General features: G+C 24.6%; 3 protein-coding genes and 1 long non-coding RNA gene across 8 annotated transcripts in view; 3 read left to right on the plus strand and 1 right to left on the minus strand.

Moving 5' to 3' along the window:
• Positions 1-1,046: 1,046 nt before the first annotated feature.
• LOC126900438 (uncharacterized) lies at positions 1,047-6,392 on the plus strand. 2 transcript variants are annotated; one of them, XR_007702856.1, is made up of 4 exons: positions 1,047-1,186; positions 1,248-1,312; positions 5,300-6,185; positions 6,279-6,392. It is a non-coding gene; the product is annotated as an uncharacterized LOC126900438 (long non-coding RNA). The 2 variants fall into 2 exon arrangements; XR_007702857.1 differs by lacking the exons at positions 1,047-1,186; positions 1,248-1,312 and adding an exon at positions 3,435-3,556.
• Positions 1,959-11,120, minus strand: LOC126900422 (uncharacterized). Of its 2 annotated transcripts, XM_050676124.1 has the most exons (12): positions 10,434-11,105; positions 10,261-10,376; positions 9,976-10,035; positions 6,604-6,875; positions 6,282-6,501; positions 6,006-6,147; positions 5,652-5,941; positions 5,426-5,565; positions 3,743-3,991; positions 3,295-3,455; positions 2,616-2,745; positions 1,959-2,165 (listed from the first exon to the last, which is right to left on the minus strand). In XM_050676124.1, the coding sequence occupies exons 1-12, from the start codon at positions 10,691-10,693 to the stop codon at positions 2,139-2,141; spliced, it is 2,067 nt and encodes a 688-aa protein (XP_050532081.1). In that variant the 5' UTR covers positions 10,694-11,105; the 3' UTR covers positions 1,959-2,138. The 2 variants fall into 2 exon arrangements, with proteins under 2 accessions (XP_050532081.1, XP_050532083.1); XM_050676126.1 differs by lacking the exons at positions 1,959-2,165; positions 2,616-2,745; positions 3,295-3,455 and adding an exon at positions 3,557-3,678 and having other exon boundaries at positions 10,434-11,120.
• Positions 11,121-13,210: 2,090 nt separating this feature from the next.
• Positions 13,211-18,177, plus strand: LOC126900425 (ubiquilin-1). Its single transcript, XM_050676131.1, has 7 exons — positions 13,211-13,485; positions 15,532-15,751; positions 15,831-16,072; positions 16,251-16,503; positions 16,710-17,041; positions 17,106-17,381; positions 17,665-18,177. The coding sequence occupies exons 1-7, from the start codon at positions 13,381-13,383 to the stop codon at positions 17,860-17,862; spliced, it is 1,626 nt and encodes a 541-aa protein (XP_050532088.1). The 5' UTR covers positions 13,211-13,380; the 3' UTR covers positions 17,863-18,177.
• Positions 18,178-19,957: 1,780 nt separating this feature from the next.
• The window catches only part of LOC126900428 (casein kinase I), a 23,209-nt gene continuing 16,263 nt past the window's right edge, over positions 19,958-26,903 (plus strand). The window contains exons 1-2 of one of the 3 annotated variants that reach the window (XM_050676134.1): positions 19,958-20,488; positions 20,921-20,953. In XM_050676134.1, coding sequence (XP_050532091.1) covers positions 20,284-20,488; positions 20,921-20,953 — 238 coding nt within the window. In that variant the 5' untranslated portion in view covers positions 19,958-20,283. The remainder of the gene's footprint in view (positions 20,489-20,920; positions 20,954-26,903) is intronic. The other 2 variants (XM_050676136.1, XM_050676135.1) reach the window with 2 other exon arrangements.

The following is a 26,903-nucleotide window of genomic DNA, read 5'->3' on the forward strand; positions in this document are numbered from 1 at the left end:
AAAATTCCAATGAGGCTGAATGATAAATTCTACAAGACTGTAGTGAAACCAGCTATGATGTATGGTTAAGAGTGTTGGGTAATTGATATGAAAGTAGATCAGAGAAGAGAATGCTTAGATGAATGAGTGGAATGACTAGAAAAGATAGGATAAGGAATGAGCATATAAGAAGGAGTATAGATGTAGCGTCAATCGTGGATAAGATGAGAGAAAATAAACTTAGATGGTTTGGTCATGTTATGAAGAGAGAAGAATCGGAAGCTGTAAAAACAGTTGTAGAAATGAATGTTGAAGGAAAAAGAGGTAGAGGAAGACCAAAAAAGAGATAGAGAGATGTTATTGAATGCAATATGAGGACAGCTGATGTGGGAGATCGTGTCAAGTGGAAGTTTAAGATAAGGGTGGCCGACCCCAAGTAGTTGGGATTTAGGCGAGGAAGAATTAGACACTGTGGCGTACTTGGTATATATATGCTTTAGGCGAGGCTGTTCCGAAATTAAAAATATAAAGTTAATGAAAAAAGAATTTTTCCTGATTGAATAATTTATTTAAAATTGTGTAACCTTTATTTATAATAATTTTTTGGTAACATCTTCATATGAAATATAGTGGACTAAAACAATAAAATATTGCAATGAGGCAATACCATTTCTCTAAACATAGACGCAATTTGGATAAAATGATTGGATCTAACTTAATTTTTCTCCTCCTTAAAAATATTTGTACATAAATTAACATGTTATTTTCATAATTTTCAGAAAAAAAATAATCATGGTAAAATTAATACCATCTCACCTTCGCATCGAAGCTAAAAATAGCAGTTCATGATTCTTTTGGAAAAATTATTAAGTATTTGTATATTTCGTTACATTTGTGCATAAGTATATCAAAATTGTAGAAATGGATTTATAAAAAAAAACAGAAAGCTAACTTTTTTAATTTCATTTTATTCTGACCTTCGTTTGTTAATTATTATTTCAATTATGAAATTAAAATTGTAATTTATTCAATGTGCCATTGGTATCTAAAATATTTCAGTGGGGTTAAATATTGAACTTACCATTTCTACTATATGATTATACTGTTTCTGTCATATAGACTTGAATATTTGAAAAAATTAAAGTAAAAAGTTCTAACAAAAAAACTGATTTTTGACAGAAAATCAACGAATTTTTGACATTACAAGGTGCCTGTACAAATTTTTTTTAACTTATAATTTATAATACTTTACTTTTTTTTAATGTTAGAAATTATTTCGGAGTATTTTAGAACATTTTCAAAAGTTGTCATTTTAAATTCCCCTTATGATCAGGTAATCAGTCAAATTTAAAAAATATACGTACTAAATAAAAGCGAAATATTTAAGATAATTATGGTTTAACATTAAATATTATCGAACTTGGGAAATTTATAATATCAGTCATAATTCAAACTATTTAATATTAATGTTTATTTTAAACAAGTAATACTTTACAACTTCACCTGTTTTTTTGTGTTAGTAGTTTAAAACAATAATACAGTATGGATATTTAAACTGTTTAAACAATTATTTAAAGTCTTTTTTAAATCATGCAGTTTAAATTGTTAAACTTAAAAATCAAAATTGTCATCATAATAATTAAAAAAAGAATTTTTGTTATCTTCAATGTATAATTTTATTTAAAAAATATTCTCTTTTAAAAATAACTTAACTATATTGGATTGCATTTATAAACTTTATATGTTGAATAACAAACTATAATTTGGGGATAAAAAGTCATAATCTACATTTGTTGAGTTGTTTCAGTTTTGTATTAAGTTGTTTTTTTTACATTATTTCAAACATTTTTTACTTGTATTCTAAAATAATAATTAAATATCATTCAACAGTTATAAATATGCCTAATTATTATTTGATTTTGATAGGTGTCATAGCTCTTCTGTAATCGCTTCTAATGTTAATATTTGAATAATAAATATATTTGCATCTAAATTATAATATTTATTGAATATTATTGTACAAAACTACAATTAAATATAAAATATTGAACAACTTTATTATAAAGTTAAATCAGTAAAAATACTATAGTACATAGTAAAATTTCATTAAAGTTTCAGCTCTCTAAAACTATTTTTTAAAAATATAGTTTATATCTTTATCAGTAGTATGGTCGACGTGGATTATTCTAAAACAAAAATATTTTATAATTTATATAAATTAAATAAATAAAAAGTAAATGTATGAAATGTTTAAAGTGCCAAAAAACCTGCAATATACACAAGTTCTATCAGTATGGTACTCAGAATAAGAGTTATGAAATAAATGTTATGTAAATAATGTTTCTAATGAAAACTAGTCACTATTATAAGAGTGCTAAATGCAATACAATTAAAATACCTTGAGTATTAACTTCAAAATAAAGTTAATGAACAAAAAAATTTGTTTTACTATATATAAAAATTATATAAAAGCATCGCAAATTTTTTTTTTTCAAAACCAGGCTCTATTATTTCTAACTCTTATTAGAAAACACTGGTTTAATAATATATGTTTAAATATCACTTAAAATACATAGCATAAAATGAAATAATTTCCAATTTTTTTGCATCACATAATAATAAAAAAAAAATCTTACTAATGGATTTGGGCGGAAACGATATGCAAGCATCATACGTTTTCTATATGCATCAAACTCATCATCATTTTGTCTTAATTCTGATGGTCTTTCAACACCTAAACCTTGGTTGTCATTATGAGATCCTCCCCTGTTGAATAAATATAACAATTGTAAAAAAAAATATAAAATATTTTTAAATATAAACAAAGAAAAAATGTTTTGATTAATTATTTGACTAATTGATTAATTCTTGTGGCTTATACAATACAAATACAATAAAAAAATTATAATGGCTGTAGAGTTAAAGTTAATTTAAATAAAATGAGAAGAATTTATTTTATTATGTTTCACTACTGATAAAGTTGGCAACTGGTAAAAGATACCAGTGGCATAGCCAGTATTTTTGCTTTGGAAGAAATAAAGACAATTTTTTTTAAGTCTAAAACGTACTCTTACTAATGCTAACGTCATTTACCATTAATAGTAATAATTGTCTAATAAGAGGGGGGATGGCTTTTTATAGCCTCTTTAGCCTCCCTCCTCTAGCCACTATCACTGAAACATACTATTTTTAAATAAAACTGTAGTTTTCATTTAATTAAGCTGAATAATAAAATCATTCAGTTTAACAAAGGATATTCATTCTACATTAAAATAGATCTAATTCAAAATTTATAATCAATAGTAATTTATTTACTTGTTGACAGGTTCTACTATTCCAGTTCCACTAGAACCTAAACCTTGCCCTTCAGACCAACCAAGTTTTTGTAACATTTGGAAGCCTATATTATTTTCTTTTAACTTGAATTCTTTATAATCAGATAGATCAGGTTCACGATCTTCTTTCAAAGCTGAGTACTAAAAAAAAAAAATGATTGGAAATATTTAGATATTTTATCAAGTACACTGAAATGAAGGGGTCCCAGTGATATTTTTCAAAAAATGATTTAAGAGAAAAAGTAAAAATACCATTATTTTAATAGATTTAATGAAATACTTATAATATATTTTTTGTCACTTTGACCCCTTAATGTGTAGGTTCTTCATATTTTAATTATGTATAAGTTAGTACATTAAAATGCTGAAAATTTAAAAATAAATAACAATTCATCTTGAAATTTAATTTTTAAACACAACAAACATACTTTTTCCATGAACCTGGCAAGTTCATCAGGAGGTAAAAAATCTCCAATATGATGTTTGTCTTTAGATTTTTCAGTTAATTCCTCTGCCCATCTTTCAGTTGCCATCATTTCTTCTCTTCGTAACTTATGTTCCCAGGTACCACCTTCAGTATCTTCATCGCTATCATATTCATATTTAAATTTTCCAGCTTTTTTTAGACGTTCTATTTCTTGACGTTTTTTTAGCATTTCTTGATAAAGTAAATTTATCTAAAACCATATATCTTATTAATAAAATTATATAGTTGAATAATATAAAGCCAAGTAATAAATAGAAATACTTTGATTTTTTTTAAATAAAATTTTATAAAAAAAATAAGAGATTCTAATGAATTTTGAAATCAATAAAAATTTAACATACACTTATTTTTTCGGAAAACTTTAAATTTTTGTAGAGAAATATATTGTATGATTTAAAAAAATTTACAATAATACATAGTTAAATGATTTTTTTCATTACTCAGGGATAAAAAATATTAAAATTACTTTTCTTAAATGAGATCATCTATTTTTACTTTGATAATACGAGGAAAATTTTTTACAAAAAATTCTATTTTTATAATTTTTTTATTCAATAAACCATTTGTTTTTTTTTTTTTAAATTGTTTAAAGATTTAGATTCAAAATAGACATTTATCACTAATTTGGTTTTTGTAATACTGGAGGTAGCAATCTGTTCAATGAGCCATAAATTATTTTTATGGCAGTTTTCAAAAAAATTTTCCACATTGGTTTTTCAACAATGTATGATAGTAAACTTGTATGGAATATAATATAAATAAGAAATATGTCTATTAATAGTCATCAATAATTTCTGTATACAAAACAATAAAATAACATTAGAAATTTGGTTTAAAAACACTTAACTTTAATAAAATTTTGCACTTTATTTGTCGAGATAATCAGTTGATCCAATAAAAAAAAAATGATAATAAAATTATTTGGAATTTTTTTTTTTAAATATATTATCAAAGTAAAATTAGGGATTCTCATTAAAAAAAAAATAATTTCATTCCTTCAAATGAAAAAAAAATGATTGTAAAGTATTTTAAATCAATTATACACAAATTTAAAATTTTCTAAGAAAATGAGTGTCTAATTCTTATTGAAACACTGTATACAGAATGGAATAGATATAACTGACATTTCTTACAACTTTTGATTTAATAATAATTTTGTTGTAATTTTTTTTTAACAGATTTGCATTCTTAGACATCATTAAAGCATATTAGAATTTTTTATTATTTGTCTAGGATAATAAAAAATTTGCAAGTTATTTATTTAAAAGCATTTTATTTTTCTCCAACTTACACATAATTAGGAAATAGTATGAGTTATGTTAGAGCTTTTGATATATCCTTTATTTTAAATAATATACAGTGCACTTATGCAATTTATTATAGTTTTAATAGAACATCTAAAAGTTTGTAAAAATTAACTGGTGATAATTTTGAAATTGTTGATTCATTTTGAATTTATTGTTCATAATATCATATTAATTTTATAATTACTCATTAGGGCTGACCCCAAGTAGTTGGGATTAAGGCGAGAAAAAAGAAGAAGATTTTATTAATATTCATTTGATGGATATGATAGAGGTTACTTCACCATTCTTCAACAATATGAATCAATAAAAGTTCTTACTTTATAATGGTCTTCAGCTTTTTTCCAATCTTCTTCAGATAAATTGACAGTTCCAAATGATTGCATTGCATATTGTAAGAGTGCTGGATCTGATCGACCAACTTGGCTTATCATTGGTCCAGACATACCAGGAATACCACCTATGATAAAATAATGATTAAACTATTTTAATTAATATATTAAACTTTAATTAAATATTCTTTTACACATTTAATCAAATACTTACCAAGTTTTTGAACATTGAAAGGCTGAGAAGGTGTTTTCACAGTATTTGCTAATGGAATTCCTACATTAGAAGAAACATTAGGGATCTTCACATTATCACTTTCCCACCTACTTTTACGTTTACGTTTTTTATTAGAACTATCATGATTTTCAGAACTACATATTTCTTGGTTGACTGATGATGGTATGATTTCAGTAGGGGTAAGTTTATTTGCTACAATTTTAGCTCTTAAATAACTAACTCTTTGTCTAAAAATTGCATAAGCTGTAGAATTTTTGTCTCTTAAAAATCTAAGAAATTATGATTGATTTAAAAAATTAAAGATATAAAATTATTATATTAACTTTAACATACAATAAATTAACATCTTGAGGACGTTCTTGTAATATTATATTTTCTATTTCATCACCAAACTCAGCTACAGTGGCAGCCAAACTTTCAACATCTTCATTATTGAGTATAGCTTGTGGGTCACATCTCAGCACTGTATTCAAAGCTAGACAACTCTGAATCAGCTCAATGTGTGATTAACAGGTAAGCCCTTCCCTCCTCCCCCCATACAACCCAAATTTTGTAACAAGTCATAAATGAATGTGAATAATACATAATTAACAATTTTCTTAACAGTACCTCTTGGAACTGCAGTGAAGGTTTCTATCGTCTGTGGCGGAACATTCAATAAATGTGTAGCATTTGGAGATGGCCCCAAAGATACTGTAGACGTCTCAGTTACTATAAAAGAAGGTTGTTCATCAGCACTTTGAGGTACTGTTGCTGTTGTTGTGGTATCAGTTACTATAGTAGCAGTTAACGGAGGAGTCTGCATGGGATACTGTTGATATTGACCTATCTACAAGGATAGGATTAATTTATATTTATAATTAAATATTAAAAATGAATTGTAATTTTTTTTTTTGCCAATGAAAAATTAATAGAATATGTTAGAATTTACTTTATCATTATTTGGTGGCAGAAAAACTGGGTTTTGTGTTTGATATAATGATGTAGGTTGTGAAATTTGCAATATAGGGTGAGTAGTAACTATGGAAACAGTAGGAACTTGAACGACAGTAGTTTGTGGTTGAATTGAAGTTACTTGAATTGATGGAGAACTGTAATAATTAGGAGACTGATATGATTGATTTAAATTGTAACTCATAAATTGATGTTCAGGCATTGGCAAAAAATTCTCAGATTTAAATGGTTCATTACAATAAATTTGCTCTAAAAAATACACATACATATATATAATATTTAATAACAGCAGATACTAAACCGAAAATTTTTTATATTTTAATAATTTTATAATAGTAATATAATTTGCACTCAAGAATAAATTAAACATTATTTCTCTTAAAATAATAACCCAATCAAGAAAATTGTTATTTTTAGATTTATCAACTATTAATTACTTTTTTAATTCATTCCTTACACCTTATAAGGGTATTAACTTAATTTTTTTATATACCAGCATACAAATTTAACTAGCTTATAAAATAAAAAATATTCTAATTAAAAATATGACAAGTCAATAACAATTTTTGACCCAATATTTCAGAAGTTATTACTATTTAAAATATAAACTTAAGATGATGTATAGGTATATATTTTTAGACATCTTGCGGCTACACCACTTCTTTCGCTTAGGTATCAAAATGTAATTAACTTCCTAAGAAACTTCTCCAAAAATTGTAATTGACAAGTTATATTCTTAATTGGATAATTTTTTTTATTTTATAAGCTAATTATACAAGGTTTAGGACTTAATATTTGCTTATTTTTATTATTTGAAATATACATTAGCAAAATTCTATAGATGTTTATATCATGTTATAACATTTAAAAAGGATGTAAAAAATAAATTTTTTTTTTGCTATATTTGATGATATTTAAAAAAGTTGCTATATACAATATTCATTTTTTATGTTTTTAAAACCTAAGTAAACATTAGATTATTCATTACAATAATAACTGTAAGAATTTTTTAGGAATTAATTTAACTTTTTGATTGAACAAATAAATTTTTCCTAAAGTATTTATGATAAAATTACTAATATTTTATATTTTTTACATTTTAACCTTCCAAGAATCTATAAAAAAGGTATATTAAAATTCCAAAAAAAAAAAATATTTTTTATAAAAGTGTATTTTTTGATTTTATTATTATTTACTAACATTAACGGGGAGCTAGTAGGGTGGCACAAAAAAAATTGACCCTAAAATTTTTTATCAGACACCCCTATATTTATTAAGTATATTAAAAGAAATGTTTTAAAAATTTGAGATCTATAAAAAAAATTTTATAGGTCGCTCAAAGTGTTTTTCTTATTTTTACCAAAAATATTAAAATTAATTAAAATATGATTAAAATTTTAAATTTTGGTCAATTATAATAAACAGTATATGTAAAATGTTGTATTTTTAACATAGAAAACGATTTAATAATTTTTTAATTTCTACGACCTATATTGATTACGTAATTTACCTAAACGTCCAAGTATATGGTACTTTTCAGATCAATCTGAAAGGGGCCTAATATTATTTTTAAGTTATAAGTTTTTAAGTTTTGAAAAATTGATTGATGTGTATATTCTATGGTGTCCAATTTTTTTTTTACTATTAATAAAATATAATACCAAAAATCTAATTCTTGTACTTAATAGTGTTTATCGAATAATCTAGGCATAAGCTTATCAAAAACTAGACTAATGATTATTTCGTGTATTATGATGCCTGCATGCAAAATTCAGTAATTTCTTATCTAATTTATTCTCAATCAAAGTGCATGCTCCGTTTAACATTCCTGTATTAGAAGCTGTAGTGTCAAAACACATCACAGTGGTGCGATCAATTAAATTCCAGTATAATAGTAATTTTACAACGGCATCAATAATGTGATTGTTCGGTTGACTTAAGTAACTGTGGTACACGAAGAAGCTTTGTATTTTTGTCACCAGACACTATTACAGCTAATCTTTCAAAAAAATTTTTTTTTTCAGATGGTAACATTTTCCCATCCCAATGGACCATTAATGTACAATGAAGTTTAAATAAATTTAATATTTCTTCTGATATAATTTTTCTATCTATTTAAGTTCTTCTTATTGTGTCTTTTCTAATTGATACGTCTTTTATTTCTTTACCTGAATTTGTTAAAGCCGATGCTAAAATATATGTGGCATTTCGATTAGATACGTTAGTTCTATCAAGCGCCAATGTTAAGAAAAGTGTTTAATTGGTTTATTTACACCAGGGCACCACATACTCATAGTTGAGCTGTAGGGTCGTTTGTGCTGATCAGGCACTAGTATAGTTGATAATTGTTAATGTTGGTGAAGGACAAATAATCTGCCCATAAAAGTATAGCTCCTCAAAATAATGTGTTTTAGTTACACAGATTATTATGTATAAATTTGATTATAATATTCTATTACTTTTTATCATATAATTTAAAATCAGAATAATTGAAACATTATTGAAATTCCAAAAATTACCAGTGAAGATTAATAACATCAATCATAAAATTCATAATGTAATCTAAGGATACATTTTGCTCTCTTATTAATATAATCTGTAATAATGAGCAGATAAAATATATTTTCCATTTTTTTTTTAAATAAATGTCAGTTAACTATGAATAATTTTAAAACATTAGTTTTCTTAATCTTTAACTGCTTATATTCTTTTAACATATGCAGATTTTACCATCTTCTTTACAATAAACATAAGCTTTTGAGAAAGAATGTTACATAAATACAAAATTATAACCAGGTATTCTAACTGATATACATATTAAAAATCCTTACTTCCTCGCTCAAACTAAATTAATGGTTTATCAAACGAAGACATGAGTGCACTTACTGCCATATAAGTCAATAATAATTCAAATTTTTAAATATAATAAATTGTATGTTATTTAAAAACAAATAGTAATTATAGATAACAAAATTCTGAATTTTTTTTTATTACGTACTTTACTTTGTTTTTGTAAAAAACTTATTTTATTTAACTCCTAAGTACAATTAACTATCAATATATTATTTATAAAATTTTACCCAAATTAGCTTTAATACAAAAAATAAATTTTAGTAAGGCCAACAGGGTGAAGTTTTATACTATATAATAATTTATGTGTAGATTTATAATCGGACATATTTTGAATAATCTGAAATATTGATCATTTAAAATAAATATACAAAGTATAAATAAAAAAATTGATGTTATTGAATTTAAAAAGAAGTTATATTATTACTTTTTAATTTTAATAATAATTAACTAATTAGTAAATTGTTATAAGTTTTATTTAAATATAGTACTAAAATACCTGTTTTTGGTTCCGGTTCAACTTTAGAATTATCTTTGAATTCATTAACTTCATTATAATCTGAAATTTAAAATACATCATAGGCATTTTAATTACTATTATCCATTATATGCTAATTCATAGACAATAAAATTTTTTCTAAAACCAAAGAAAATTATTAAAAAAATAAATGCTGTGGTAACTTTTAAATAATCATACATTTAAAACTCCATTGACAGGAAATATGATTTTGAATGAACGTTTGATATCATGATATCAAAAGAAATTATTTAAACCAAAAAATACCTGTACAAGATTCATATTCTTTTTCAAAGACTTCAGATATGGAAAGTTTGCTTTTATGAGCTCCTGTTGATTCATAAGGAAGTTCTTCTTTAACAGGTTTCACTAGATTTTCATTTCTAAAAGATAGATAAAATTATTTTTAGAACTAGAACTCAAAATGGAATATAACAAACTTGAGCAAGCTCTTAGATTTTTGATAAAAAGACTTTATTTTATCTAATTTTAATGTATTTTTTGAGGTTGAAGGTAGTTTGTTTTTTTGTTTATTTTTCTCAGTTTCTTCAGCCATCTGCTTTTTTTTTTCTTCGAATTTAGCTTGAATCTCTCGTTTTTTTTGTTCAATTAACTGTTGCTGTTTAGACATCTCTTGAAATCTTTCACTTCTTGACTGTTTGGTAGGAGTAATTTCTGAAATTTTACCATTTCTAAACATTTTTACGAGTAATTGTTTGTTATTTATCTAGACACAATCAATTTTTTCGTTTCCTTCAGTAAGTACAAAAAGTGATTTAAATAATCATTTAAAACATATAAATTGATAAAAAAGATGAAACGTTGTATCAACAATTTAACAAAAATACATAATCAAACATAATACATAATAAAATGGAATTCTACAAGTATAAATAATACAGAGACATGCGTACAAGAGTACTCGTATTAATTTTATACAATTTAAAAACGTGGTAATTTAAGATTTTTAACAGTAATAACTAAAATGACTAAATAAATATTATGAAAATGAAGTTCAGTAAATAAGCATCATTAATATATACAATGTCAAATAAATAAGCTTCATGTCATTACACTACACTAATCGTATTTTCATGTTTCAATTATGTGATAACGAGTCCTATGTTTATTGAAACATTAATATCTAACGCCATGACTACAATAATCATGGCTCCGAGTGATCCGAGACATGGATCATGGCCTAAAATAATTTCATATTTATTCTGACAATTAAACCCCATTGTAAAACAATTATGAATATGAGAGTGGCAGTTTGTCAATATTTTTTTTGGGGAAGTCCTAACGAATAAAATTTATTTGGAATACGTACGAGTTTTACATATTATTATTATTCACATACCCTACATATTAAACAATGTAAAAATATTGGTGTCTGGTGTTCTAAACCCCTGTCCATCCCTAGTAAATACGCGACTGTTAACAGCTGTTAATTAAAATTAATCCTACGTAGCTTTATTTTAATTACTTGGTAAAGTTATATTGTCGAATTAGTTAGTATACTCAACAATTTGGTATTTACTAGTTAAGTATTTCTATTTTACCCAACTCAACGAAAACATCCTAGAATCTTTGAAATATATTAATATACATTTCAAAAGCGTAGTTAGGACCCGACTAGTAAAACATAATGATCTATTTATAATAAGTTGAAAGAGTAACAACACTTAAAATTCGTTAATGTATTTAAACTTATAATTATAATCAAAATAGGATAAAAACAAAATTTAAATATACTTCATACAATATTTAATACAGATAAAAAAATGATTAATACTTAGTATTTATCATTTGATGCAATAAGATTTTTTTAAAAAACTATACAATTCTGAAAATAAGAAAAAAATAATTATTATTTGGAATCAGGACAAAAATGTGACGTCGATTATAAGTCGGTACGTTTTACTGTTCCGATTATATCACTATATTTAACGGAAAACATGCTTAAAAATCGGGACGTCTGGTCACACTACCGAATATCGACATACCGCCTAGTATATATACATATATATATATTATTAAATTTTTATACAAAATATGTTTTTAATAAAAAAATTCTATTTTAGGAAAAATCATAGAAGACAAATGGTCAGTATGAATATTAGTCTGCATTCACTCTCTCTTATAGAGATTTTATTTGTAATATTATATAAAATTAATTTATGAACAATAAAAACTCAAAAGCTTTTCTCATAATTACCCTCGAACATTATTTTAAGCATAATTTGTTATTTTATTTTTTATACTTAATTATATAATGAGGGGGCAGCAGCTCAACCAAAAATCAATCATCACTAATCATTTCAGGATTGTGCCACTGTTGGGAATGAAAATTAATCCATCACGGCTACACGAATACCGAAAAAAGTCAGAAGTATTTCCAATTTAGGAAACTTAATTCTACGATAGAGCGTATTCCCTAAGGTATTTTTACGATTTTAACATCACCGAGCTTTAGCAGTAGAGATGAGTCGTTCGCGAACGAACAGATCGCATTGAACGGGTCAAAATAGTGAACGAAATGATTCAGATCGCCGAACCGAATCCCCCAAATACCTAATTTTTGCCTGTATAAATCACACTGAACCGATTCGATCGCTTACCAAATATCAATGATAACATATTCATATGTCATTTGTTTATACAACACATCCCTAATCTGAATCGCGAATCGAGAACCGTAAAAGAACCAAAACTATACTGAATGTTCGATTCAATTGACTCAAAATATCTTTTAGATCGCTAACAGGTCTTTGAACCGGATCTTCTAGTTGACCTGATTCGAATGAATCAGATCACTTAGGTGAATCATAATTTCCATCTTTAAATTGCTAAATTAGCAGCAATTGACATATTTGTAGCTCCCTTAAATAAACAATATTTTCTGGAGATGGAGAAGAAGACAAAAAAACTAAGCGGAGAAGCTACCCCATTGGATCTTTTATTCACACTCTTGAAATAGAATTATAAATTATAAAATGGAACAATAATTCCAACAAAAAATATTTTTAAGCTATGCCCATATCAATTAAAAAAGTTTTCGTGAGTTTTTGGAAATTAATTTTGATGTTATTTAAATCACAAATCAATTTTCGAATATCATATGCTTTTTATACTTTTTCTTCCATGATTCAGTATCTATAAATTTACTATCATTATTATCGTAAATTATTATGTACATATGCATATTTATAAATACATTAGTATACTACTGATTGCAATGTTATCCATTATTCGTCAGTTGTCTTGACGTACAACTAAAAAACACGAAATACTTCTTTTTAATCTTCTCCGCGTAACCAAATTTATACTGTGATCAGCGAATAATTTTCTCGCCGATTAAATCATCGTTTTGTTAAGACCAGAAAAATGTCAGAAGGTGAAGATACAACAGTGAAAAAAATTACTGTCACAGTAAAAACGCCCAAGGAAAAACAAACAGTCGAAATACACGAGAACGCTTCTATTAGTGAAGTAAGTTTTAATTATTTATTTTTGAATAACATAAATTCAAATCAGAATCTGTACATGTTAATTAAATATTTTATTTCATTTTTACATTTAAAGATTTCCGTCAATTACTTTTCTATGGTCATAATTGTTATTAGTTTTTAAGGTTATGTAGTTATTTCAGCTGACTCACTTAGCATATTTTAATATTTTACTTCTATTTAAAACAACTTATATAATTCATGCGAACCGGTATTATTTAGGGTCATTTAAAATTCAAAAAATTGTTGCATTTTTGAATTTCTATATACTTGAATATCATTAAAAAAAGTATTATTAATTTAATAAATTTCGATATTTTTGTAATTTATTAAAAAAACTTCTTAGGTTTAAATGTATTTTATCACCCCAACTGAATCTAACAAAAACTTTTTGTTGGATAAACGTAACTGAACATTTATAAGATTTAGATAAAGCTGCTATACATAGTAAATATTATAATAATAGGTGTATGATTATTTTATAATCTTAGTTTAAATAAGAATATAATAAAATTTTATCTTTTTCTTTATAAAGTTTAAATGTATTTAATTTTACATTGTTAAATTTTATGGCATCAATAGTTAGCATAGAGAAGAACGTAACAATGGTTGATTGTTTAAATTTTAGTTTTTCAGAGTTTCTTCAAAAGTATCACATTTTTATAAATAATAATCATTTTAATTATAATAATTATTCTATATTGTAGTATCAAATGATTTAATTTTAGTAAAAATGCAAACATTTAATGTAGTGAAAATATATTAAAACTATTATTGGACTTAATACTATTTAATGGACTACAAGCTTAAAATCATAATTGACATTTTTAAAATTGTCAAAGCTATCATAAATTATCAGTTGTGACCCAGAATTCTATTCAGTCAGTGTTTATTTTATATTATGCTTGTGGTTAAAATAACCACCATAAAAAAGGCTTCATTGCATTGAATCATGAAACTTCTATTCATTATTTATATCCTGATTACTATATTTATGATTTATAAGTATAATAAATACACATTATAAAAATTTTATTTAGTATGAAAATGAAATTCAATATTTTTTATTGTAATTTTCAAGTTGGTATCTAAAATATTTGAAAAGAAATTAAAGTAAAAAGTTATAACACAAAACACTAATTTATTACAGAATATTACATCTTTTGTTTAACTTCAGTAGCTATTTGTACATAGTTAATAAGGTATCGGGACAAATTTTTTTTAACTTGTAGTATGTTACATTTTATTTTACTTTACTTTAAAATATTTCAAGCTAGGAGTATTTTATGCAATAGTTGCTATTTAAATTGATGGATTTATTACTATGGCAAATCCTTATAAGGAATTTTAAAATAAAAAAAAATAATGAATTTTAAATCAAAAATAGTATGATCTTTAACTACGGCAGTAATTGCTACATAGAAAATAGGTCGTTGGGACATATTTTTTTTTTGAACTTCTAGTACATAACATAAGCTTTATTTTAACATATGTTTGAAAAACGCAGTATTCCCGTAACATTTTCTAAAGTTTAAGTTGAAAAAGTTAAATTTTTGTGCAGAAATTGCTATTTTGAATCTTCTCTTGCGGCCAGGTAATGGGTGACATGTAAAAAAAAAATTATACCAAATGAAAGGAAAATATCTCAAGTATTTATTAAAAAAATATATTGATTCATTCCTTTTTCAAAAAGTTATGGCAGTTTTAAGAAAAAAATTGTTAGCATCGAAATTTATTCATTTTAAAAATTGTAATCTTTTAAGGGAAATTTTTTCAATTTTTGAGGTTAATAACTTCAACTAGATACAATTAATATCTTTTGATGTATCATACAGTGAAATTGGTCCAGTGAGAACTCAGGAAAAATATAAAATTAATACATAGTAAAATTAATATCTTTTCAGATTTGCATTGAAACTAAAAAGTTATTATCCATCTAAGAGCTTGCATCAGTAAATTAATTTATTGATTTTAGGTCTTTACTGTAGATATATTTTTTTTATATTTATTCATTTCTTAATATCTTTAGTTTAAAGAAGAAGTTGCTAAACAGTTTAATGCCCAACCAGCACAATTATGTTTAATATTTGCTGGCAAAATTATGAAAGATCAAGATACACTTGCTTCTCATAATATAAAAGATGGATTGACAGTACATTTGGTTATAAAAAGTAATGCATCTCAAAATAATGCATCAACCAATACATCTACAAATACAAACTCGAGCCAAACTCCACAAAGACCTCCTGGTATTTTATATAAAAATACTAAATACTTATTTTAGGTAATGTTATTTTGTGCTATGCTATGTAATTTATATATTTTTAGCTGATATAAATGCTTCACCATTCAACTTGGGTATGTTAGGCGGTCTACCTGGAATGGAATCCATGGGATTTAGTTCTGCTAATTTCATGGAATTACAGCAACGTATGCAGCGTGAACTTCTTGATAATCCAGAAATGCTTAGAAATTTAGTTGATAGCCCTATGGTACAGCAAATGATGAGTGATCCAGCACATATGAGACAGTTAATTATGGCAAATCCTCAAATGCAACAGCTAGTAGAGGTTAATTGATAATATAATTATTTTTAATCATATTATATATATTTCTCACAAAAATAAAAAATTATTTGAAACATGTGATCAAAATTATTAGGATATTTCTAATATAGAAAACCAAATAATCTGCTAATATAATTATTCAAATTAAACATTAAAAAAAAAATGGTTTTTAATTATTTAGAGACACCCTGAAATAAACCATATGTTGAATAATCCTGAAGTGTTGCGTCAAACAATGGAAATGGCCAGAAACCCATCTATGTTACAAGAATTAATGCGCACTCAAGATAGAGCATTATCAAATTTAGAATCTATCCCTGGAGGCTATAGTGCACTTCAACGGATGTACAGAGATGTTCAAGAACCATTTATGAATGCTGCTACAGAAGAATTTAGCCGGAATACATTTGCTGCCTCTAATGATAGTGGAGGGGGTAAATAATTTTATAATATAATAATCTTGTATATTAGTTTACTCATAAAGTCTAATAAAGTTATCTGATTTTTTTTTTTTGTTTAGATCTTAAGTAACTTTAATTTTTAATATTCCGAGATTTTTATTTGATTTAATTAAACTTGCTAGTGTAAAATAATTTTATTGAATTGATATTAATAGATAATGTAATTTATTATATACTAGAGCAAAATCCTCAGCAAGGTCAAGAAAACCGAGATCCTTTACCTAACCCCTGGAGTGGATCAACAGGTACTAATACTTCAGATTCATCAACAAATACCCGATCATCACCTGCAAGTGGTGGTATTCCTAATCCAGGAGTTGGGGCTGGTTTATTTGGAAATGAAGCTATGAATTCTATGATGCAACAAATGATTGAAAATCCTCAAATTATGCAAAATATAATGAACACTCCTTATTTTCAATCTACATTACAGGCAATGACTAGTAATCCAAGCATGGCAAGTAATTTGCTTGGTAATAATCCATTACTTGCAAACAACCCGGAACTTCAGGTAAATAAATGATTCCAATTGATTTAGCTATTATTATAATTATTTAAATTACAAAATTTTTTAGTCTCAATTTCGTAGTATGATGCCTGCATTTTTACAACAAATGTCAAATCCTGCTGTTCAAGAGATGACAACTAATCCAAATGTTTTATCAGCACTTGATCAAATTCAGAGGGGACTTGAGGCATTACGGACTAATATGCCTAATGCTGGTGGAGCTCTGGGAGGACAATCTTTTTTTCCATCTTCTACTACAAATTCTACTCCTAATACTGATTCAACTGTACCCAATAATGCACCATCTAATGAAACAAATTTTGCTGATCTTATGCGAAGAATGGTTAGTAGTTAGATTATTATTTTCATATATTACACAATTTTTTTTTACCAAGTATAATGTAATAAATAACTTTACCAGAATATTTTTCTATTTAAAAAGGTGTTGTGTTATTTAAGTAATTTTTTATTAATATTTTATCATTATAAAATTGTTGATGATTTTATAATTTTGTTTATTTCATAAAAATTTACATTTAACTTAGTCATTAATATTAATATAAAATCTAAAATAATTGTTATGTAATATCTTAAAAAATATTCTACATTTTAAATTGTGTTTACAGATGTCTCAAATTCCAGATGTCAGCAATCCAGTAGCTAATGCTCAATCTCCAGAAGAAAGATACAGTTCACAGTTAGAGCAACTTTCTGCAATGGGCTTTGTTAACCGGGAAGCAAACTTGCAAGCACTAATTGCAACATTTGGTGACATTAATGCAGCTGTTGAAAGACTGCTTAGTAGTGGACAGTTGTCTACCTAACATTCCTTCCTTCCACCTGAAAAAATAAAATAAAATAATACACATTTAAAATTTTATAAATCCAAAAAATAACAAAGTACATTAATATTCCACTTTCTTTAGTTAAATACTATGCATTTCTTTTTTTCTATATGGTTTTAAAATACTAGAACTTGTAGAACACTTTTCATTCATTGTAATTACTTGTTATTTACTAAATAAATATATTTATTTAGCCTCCTAAATAATCCTATATATTTTGACTATATTGAAATAATTCTCCATTTTGTTGTATGTGGTATACCTAAGGTATATTAAATGTAATTGTTTTGTTTTTATTATTATTATTATTATTATTATTATCATAATTATTTACAATTCATAGTACTTGAGTTAAGTGTTGAAATTGCTTTGATATCACTACAATGGATTCTGTGTTTGTTGTGAATTTTTAGATATAAATATCAGTAAATTATTTATAATATATCATTTTTCTATATAAAACATGAAGATTATTATCTATTGATCATATATAATTGTCGGTGAATAGATGTTTTTTATCCAGCATATTAAGTGATTGTTGCTGTTATAATTAATTTAATATTAAATAATATATTATGAAATTAATTTTTTTGTTTTTTTTTCTCAATTCTTAACAAAAAAAAATTTATTTATAAAATGACTTGATTAAATTTTTAATTTGAAAGAAAAACAAAGATCATTAATTTTTAAAAGATTGTTGTTATACTGAAGTACTCAATATTTATAATTAACAAATAGAATAATTTAAAGTAAAGTCAAGAAAATTTTCAAAGTAGCGAAAAAGAATAATAACTTACTCGTCTCTAAATAAAGTTGGACATAGTTGAATAGATAAATAAAAAAATAAGCATCAGTTATTTATAATAAATTTTAAAATGTTTAAATTGAAAGAAAATTAAATATTTTATTTATTGGTAGCATATATTCAAATTATACAGGTAGCTATCAATGTATCAATTGCATCTCTGTGATCGAGTATCAAAAACGATTCTTACTGCTTCAACAATGGTCTCCCAATAATGTATTTTTAAGTTTTAACAGTTGGCATGAGTTATAAGCTAATGAAAATAACTAAGAGCAGTCGACCGATAATCACGTTTCAAATACAAGAGGACATTACCTCCAAAAATGTTATTTTGAGATAAACAGTTCCAAAGTTTCAACCTTCCACATGAATTACATTTTGTGTTGCATTGTTTTTAGAATTTACATTATTTTCTAGTCAATTTATTCAAGTCTTTTGCATATTTAAATAACAATTTATATTAAATAATTATATCAGTGGCGAAACCCGGTTCGGTTGGAAATTGTTTCTAAATTTTAAAATAATACTGAAAATATTAAATATATAAAAATATAAATTACAAAAATTAATCAGAAATTAAATATTAAAAAATATTCAAGTAATTTATAATAGTAACAATATTTTATTTGTATATTATACAATTTATAATTATGTACAATAAAAATCATTCAAAATTAAGCTATTTTATTTTATTATTTTTGAACCCCCTTTTCAAAAAAAAAAAATCTAGATATGTTTCTCAGCTATATTAAATGGGTAGAACACCTTTGGGTTCCAAATTATTTAAATACAGCTGTGGCAAAAAAATTATATTTATTTTAAAAGAAGATAAAGGGGTGAAATGCTGTTTAAAATATTCATAAAATAGTCAAGCTTTATTAAGTTTAGTTACAACTTATAAGTGTTCAATATGGCCCCCACAGGCCGTCCAACATACATCTATACGGTATTCGAATTTCTGTATTTAATTACAATACAACAACTTAATAATCTTGCTGTAATTTGTAAAATATAAATAATTTAGTTTAATTGGTTAATAGAATTGTCTTAATCGTATTTATCATTTTTATTTATGCGCCAAATTTATTATTCCAGGTTTTCACTTGAAGTCAGCTGTTATTTTATAGTCATGAGATTATTATATCTATTCTCTTTGAATTAACAACACTAGCACCCTCTAGTACAATTGATATTGAAACACATGTTTTGTAGATATTTTATATATGTATTTATTATATTATATTATGGTATATCTTATATATATTTTTTAATCAGTCACAAAAAAAATGGAGAGTTTTGGCTGCTACTGTCTCGTTTTCAATTTTTTATCAATTGTAGCATTGTTAATATAAGTCATTTTATTAAATCATTCATATTTTATGTAATAGACCAAATTTTAGTAAATGATGCAGTAAAAAAACCGGCGTTCTTTTTTAGTATTACAAATTGAAATTTTAGGTGTAAAATTATTGCAATGATAACAATGTTTAATGTTTCGAGTCAAAACGTGTGATTAACTTGAAAACTCAACATATCTTCGTTAAAATGAGCTAAAACCAACTTATATATTAAGAAAGCGTTTACTTGTAGACGTCATGCAAAAGAGGGACCGAGAGAAGGATCAAAACGGCAAAGATGATAAGCGGGGAGGAAAATCGACCGGATCAAGAGCAATGCATTCAGGTGTAGCTGGACGACATAGCTTGTCATCTTCAGCTAATTCCAGTGTACTCATGGTTGGACCGAATTTTCGAGTTGGAAAGAAAATTGGCTGTGGAAATTTTGGTGAACTTAGACTTGGTAAGTACAAAATATTATTTGTATAAATTAAAATTTCCCCTTAATAGGATGTGTATATTGCTTTTAAAGTTAACCTTTTTTTAAGAAATTTCTTTAATTTAGTATAAAATTATAATGAATTAGTTTCTTCAAATCATATTTGTGTTTTGAATGTGAGCTAAATTAAAGATAATTTTTGGTAAGTAGATTGAGTGAAGAACTAATGTAGAGACAGGCAAATTAACATTAGTAAATTTTACATTATGACAAATGTTTTTTATAGTTACATATTAAAATGTGAATTTTGTCATTGTTATGTGTTTTATTTTTAATTTTTGTAATAACTAAATACTGACCGAAACAAAAAACTTATTATTTTTTTAATTAAAAAAATTGTTATGTAACTTATACTTTAGAAATTATTATGTCTATTGTAACTCATCTATTTTTTAGTTATGTTTGTGATTATCACATATAAACCTAAAGGTAAATTATTTTATTGAAAACAATATATTTATGTAATTAATATAATTATGACTGTAGTAAACAACTTAATATTATATTATATAGATTTAATTTTTATTAAAATTCTCATTGTAAGAATTCCTTATGTATTTAGAGGATAGATGTCAAACCTCATTAAAATTTCCATTATTTGTAAATGATGGTTGTAAAATTTTCCATATGTATTGTCAAATGACAACACAATGTTTATGTCATTGCAGATATACAATACTAGACTGAATTTTAAAACAATATTTGATATGCTTGTATAATTTTGATATAGTGAAAATTGGCTAGACATTCGTTTCTTTTTTATCTTAACTGTCTAAAATTAGTTAAAAGCATATCAGCTAGTTTGACTAGGGCTGCATGAATATTGTATTACAAAATAATCGATACTTCATAAATATAATTCAAATAAAATTGATTATTTGATCAATTATAATTGATTATTCAATTAATAATAATCTTCCAATTATTAATAATAATAATTGAATCATAAATTTAAATCGATAATAATGATGGTTAATAAGTTAGTTATAATCTATAGTACTCTGTAAACTATTTATACTTTCAATAGCCACTACAGGCTTTGATTAAAATTATAATAATTCAAAAATAATTTTACGTTGTAAACTTTTTATTTATAGTCGGTTCTATTATATATTTAACATGCAATAAAAAAAAGTTTTAGTGTCAACTATACTAATAATTTAATTAAACTCTCTCAATTTTCTTTATATTTAGTTACAAATAAGTAAAAATATTTAAAATAAAACTTTAATTATTAGTAAAATAATTAATAAAATTTAATATTTAAAAAGTTTAGATTGTCTAATAAAAATAAAGTAAAATAAAAATAAAAACTCCCTACAATAATGTATACAATCAAGAAATATTAATAATGAAATGTGATACACACTACATGTTACAATAATGACATTAATTTGTGTGACAATTTTATGGTTATACTAATACTCATAAAGTTATAGTCTATGTCTCATTTTAGAGATTTGTTAATTGTGTAGATTAATGACAAATAAAGTCATTTTTTTGTCAAGTTGAATTAATGTTGTACAATTAAAAAAAAAATACAATTTATTTATAATATACGTAAAAAATTATTTTTAGTAACTTGCCCATAAGTAATTTTACAACAAATGGCTTTAAATATATTTAAAGCCTTTTATTTTATAATAAATTACCAATGTGCATTAACAAAAGCTTAAATATTATTATTTTTTACCTACTCTTCAAAGATAGATTCTAAAAATGAAATGATTATTGAATCAAAAGTTATAAGAATTATCAGTTAGATTTGTTCCAATCTATATAAAATACATTTATAAGCTGCTATCACTTTATTGGTGAATTTTCATGTAACTAAATTGGGTTATTCTTTTAAAGAAAGTCTTAGTGAAATTATTTAAAAACATCTTATATTATTATAAAAATAAGCAACATGTGGCAAGTGAAGTACGAAATGATGTTACAGTTATATGTAAAATTTGTTTAAAATAATATGCTAACTCTGGGTCAAATAACACTAATATGTGGAATCACTTAAAATTCAAGCATTAAATACATGAAACTAGATTGAATTCACAGAGAAATATTAGGGTTAGATACTGAAATTATCTTTGAAGAGCTAGAAAAAAAATATTAATGTTTTTATATATAAATTGATTAAAAAAACTTACTGTATGCATAGGCACAAAATTAGGATACTTAGAGGGACTTAAGTTCTCCAATTTAAAAAAATAAACTATATATATATATATATGTAATTGGACCTTTTCCGTTAATTCATCTATCACATCTATCATAAAATTTTAGCAAATGAAAAGTTAGATATAATAAGGCACTATAAATTTTGTTTAAATTGTTCTTATGAATGTAGATATACACTTAACAATTAATATACAAAGTGTCTCAGATTTTTCCGTTTTACATTAACTACTTCTATCTAAACTATGTATTTTTCTCTTATAAAAACAAACATTTTTGAGACTTAGATGTATTTTTTTCAGTGTTATTAGTTATTTCATGGACTATGAACATAGTAGGCAATATAAAAATATACTTTTAATAATCTGATAACCTGATCAAATACTGATTAATTTTAATAGTTTACATTTAAATTACAGTTATTATTTTAATGCTGTGAAAAATGACATTTTCACTAGGGTAGTTAGTAATTTTTCAAATTTGTAAACCATTTTCATAAAATTCCATTTCTTACAATTTTCATATTTACCTTTCATTTATTATGATTTTTATTTGGATTATGTCTTCAAACTATATTAAATAAGACTAATAAAAATTTCTTCTCTATTCCAATGGAATAGTATTCCTGGTCTTGATTGTTTATAGTATTGAAATTTTATTTAAACAAATTTTCAATGTAATGGTAATCTAACTTATAAAATTATGTACAGTTATAATCTGGATACCTAAAATAATTTATAGTTAATACAGAATAGTTAAAATAATGTGGGTCAATTTTGATTATCTGTTGGAACTGATAGTGTAGTCAAAAATTTATAAAAGGAGAATTGAAATGAAATTTTTAAATAATTATAAAAATTCATTAACTTGCAATTATCACTGACTAAACTTTTAATTATTTTAAGTGTAGTCGGTAACAATTGCATCATGACATTTGTTAAATCCATGTTAATAGAAAGTTTTTCATGAAGGCGTTTTAATGTGTAGGTTGGGTAGGTTAAGCAAATCTCTTGTCTTTTCTCCGGGTAATATGCTATGAATTAACCATAATTATGTAATTGTTTGGAGCCCTAATTAATATGTATTTTGTTTAAGTCACCTTCTAGGCACATAATTTCATGCAAACTTTTTTAAGTAATATTATAGAAATATTTTGTTTTCTCGATGGTAATAGCTCAAGCTTCATATAACTATATGCTCTTATCAAATATATTATTTAGTTTTAAGTAAAAAATATATAAATCAATAAAATATATACAGGATGGAATAGATCTAACTGATAACTTATAACTTTTGATGCAATTGAAATTTTGCTGTAATTTTTTTGTTTACAATTTTTGCATTCATAAAAAATTTTTATGGATTGATAACAACTTAAGGATATTAACTTATTAAGTTACAAACATTTTAATAGATAGAATGAATTTGTAGTGAGGTTAAGTGCAGCTTGTACTGATGTATTTTTATAACATATACTCCATCAAGGCTATATTCCAACTGTATGTATTAAAATACTTGTAACTCAATAAGTATTTATCCTAAAATTGTTAATGACTGATCGACTGACTCATCTTCAAAATTACAAGACCTTTTTCATATATTTAGTAACATGCAATTTGTGATAAAGGTAGTTATTATATTTTATGTAAAGGAAAAAATCTGAAAATCTAATTTTTAGTGGCACATTAAAATTATGTATTCTACTGGCATAAACTAGTAAAAAAACAATGATATTCTCAATAAAAACTAACTCAAAAAGAGCCAAGTTCCAACCCCCTCTTTCCCTAAAAAGTCCGTCTATCAATTTAATGATGTCTGCATTGTGTCCAAGTTTTTAAACTTCAATCCTACTTTCATGAACAACATTTGTATTGCATAAAACTTGGACAAGTACTGGCTAAGTATTCATCAAAAATTACATGGGAGATGAAAATAAGAGAACTCATAAGAAAAGATAAAATATTATATCGTCTAATGAAATTTTTTGAAAATTGTAGCAAAATTTGTTTTATGCTTTATTCAATTATTTGATAAAAATAAAGAATTTTGAATAAAGAAGTAATGTTGCTTATGAAAGTATGATTAAAGTTTATGAAATAAGAAAAAGCAACTTTGGCCATATTGTAGGTGTCATTACTTTGATAGGTAGATATTTTTTAGGAAGGCTCTTTGAACTCTTTGGAACTTGGAATTTTTTCTCAGATAAGTTTATAATAAGGATATAGTACACAATTTCATCCCAAAATTATTTTTTTTTAAGTAATTTATGCTGAAGTTAGTTTAAGACCTTTAGAATTTGATGTCAAATTTAAATTTCAAACTCCAATCAAAAGTAGTCTAATTTATTGATCGTGTGATTCTTCAAAATTAAATTAAGAAGAATATATTTAAAAAAAATGCATTAATAAAACAAAAATAATCAATCTTTCTCTCTTAATATAAAACAAGTCTAACCTTTTGTTGCTTAGCTAAAATGTCTATATAACATATGTGTACACAATTCTGATTTGCTTTGTTAAATGTTTTAAACGAAAATCCAATCATGGTGCTATGTGCTTAACAACTTTGTGGGGTTCTTAATATTTTTTTTATTTTTTTGGTAAGAAAATGATTATGCGAGTTCATATCTATAGTGATAGCTTTGTTTAAAGAATTTATTATAGTTTTAAATACTTTAAGTTGATTTATCTGAATTATGGCTTAATATGTCAATCAAAGTTAATAGTAAATGATATATTTAGTTTCCATTTTGAAGAGAATGGACGTAAATATTAAAGGTCATAATAAATATTTTCCTAGAGGTGAATTTAAAATGATTATCAATACATTTTTTTTTATATATGTTTTTTGGGATCTTAATGCAAAATTTCAACAATATTGGTAAAGAATAGTGACATGCGCTTTTTTATATGTTGAAATAAAATATCATTAAAATAATATAATTAACACAAATCTAAGATTTTTTACGACTTAATTGATAGAGTTTAAATTATAATGTTAAATTTATAGAATTTTAAATATTGTATTGATTTTCATAAAGGAATGCAATTAGTAGGGTTTTAAATGAATTTTAAATAATATACTTTATGAATTCTATTTTATTTCATTTAACCTATAGAAGTTAAAACCTTATGTAGTACGTAGCCATTAGGACATTTCATCCAAGATATTAGTAGGAACGCCCTTTTTATAGCTTTTGGCAATAGCTTAGTTCAAATGTACGTCATCTTGAAAATGATAAAAATTGATTAAACTCATTCATTTCTTTAAAAATTAAAAATAACTATTGTTCAGATGTCTGTAGGTACTGGTTGTTTTGATTAATTTTTATTTTATGACTGAAAACACGAATAAGTGTTTCTATGCTATAAATATTTTTATAATTAGTATATTTGTCGTGTTTTAATATTTACGATAATGGATTAATTGTTGTTGATATTGATTTAAGTCGTTTATCTCATCAAAAGTATCGAAATTAAATTCTACAGAACGATTGCAAAAGATAAAATAACTAACTGTAAATATATTTTCCTAATTAAATACGTTAAATTTATATTAATGAACTACTTTTGAGAAATTTTGATGATACTCGTTCAAGGATAAAAATTTGGGCAAAGATGTATAAAAGAACATTTTTTATCCATTTTTTAATCAAACACTTTAATTGAAATCATGAATCAGTTAACAATTCTAATATTTTATATTTGGATTCCTTAAGAGTGTGTTAAGAGTTTAATTATAACCTCTTTGTGTATATGTAGAAAAGGGCTCTTTTCATTTTAATATAGCTCTTGACACAACGTGTTATTATAACTTAACAATTGATCAAATTTACAATACATAGATTAAAATTGTAATTTTTAAATTTAAAATAATTAAAATTTTCTTAATTTTTTACGAATTAATCTTAATTAAAGTTCAAACAAGTTATGTGTAATAAATGTATTATATTTCATATTTATTTATTGTCGCTCTGTATATTTGAAAAAATTAAGTATTTTTTTTTTTTTTTTTGTGTCTGTTACCACTTTTTCTCAGCTCTCACCGAACGGATTTCTTTCAACGATACGTCAAAAGATCACAAATCGTATCTAGTCGAAGACATTACCCTTCAAAATTGAAAAAATTTCCCTCGTTCCCCGTAAATGGGGGAAACCTCCAAAAAAATTACAAATTTAAAAATCGCTAATTTTCGAAATTTTTT

This window comes from Daktulosphaira vitifoliae, unplaced genomic scaffold (assembly GCF_025091365.1).
Source record: "Daktulosphaira vitifoliae isolate Bord-2020 unplaced genomic scaffold, ASM2509136v1 Scaffold_3, whole genome shotgun sequence".
In the NCBI taxonomy this organism is placed as follows: Eukaryota; Metazoa; Arthropoda; class Insecta; order Hemiptera; family Phylloxeridae; genus Daktulosphaira; species Daktulosphaira vitifoliae.

Excerpts from the sequence above, each read along its gene's own strand:
- LOC126900422 (XM_050676124.1), bottom strand. The coding sequence starts at position 10,693 with ATGTTTAGAAATGGTAAAATTTCAGAAATTACTCCTACCAAACAGTCA. Across the intron at positions 6,148-6,281 it reads CTTCACTGCAGTTCCAAGAG|CTTTGAATACAGTGCTGAGA; the intron begins GTACTGTTAAGA and ends AGAGTTGTCTAG. Across the intron at positions 2,746-3,294 it reads ATAGTAGAACCTGTCAACAA|GGGAGGATCTCATAATGACA; the intron begins GTAAATAAATTA and ends TTTATTCAACAG.
- LOC126900425 (XM_050676131.1), top strand. The coding sequence starts at position 13,381 with ATGTCAGAAGGTGAAGATACAACAGTGAAAAAAATTACTGTCACAGTA. Across the intron at positions 16,073-16,250 it reads AAATGCAACAGCTAGTAGAG|AGACACCCTGAAATAAACCA; the intron begins GTTAATTGATAA and ends TTAATTATTTAG. Across the intron at positions 17,042-17,105 it reads CAAACAACCCGGAACTTCAG|TCTCAATTTCGTAGTATGAT; the intron begins GTAAATAAATGA and ends AAAATTTTTTAG.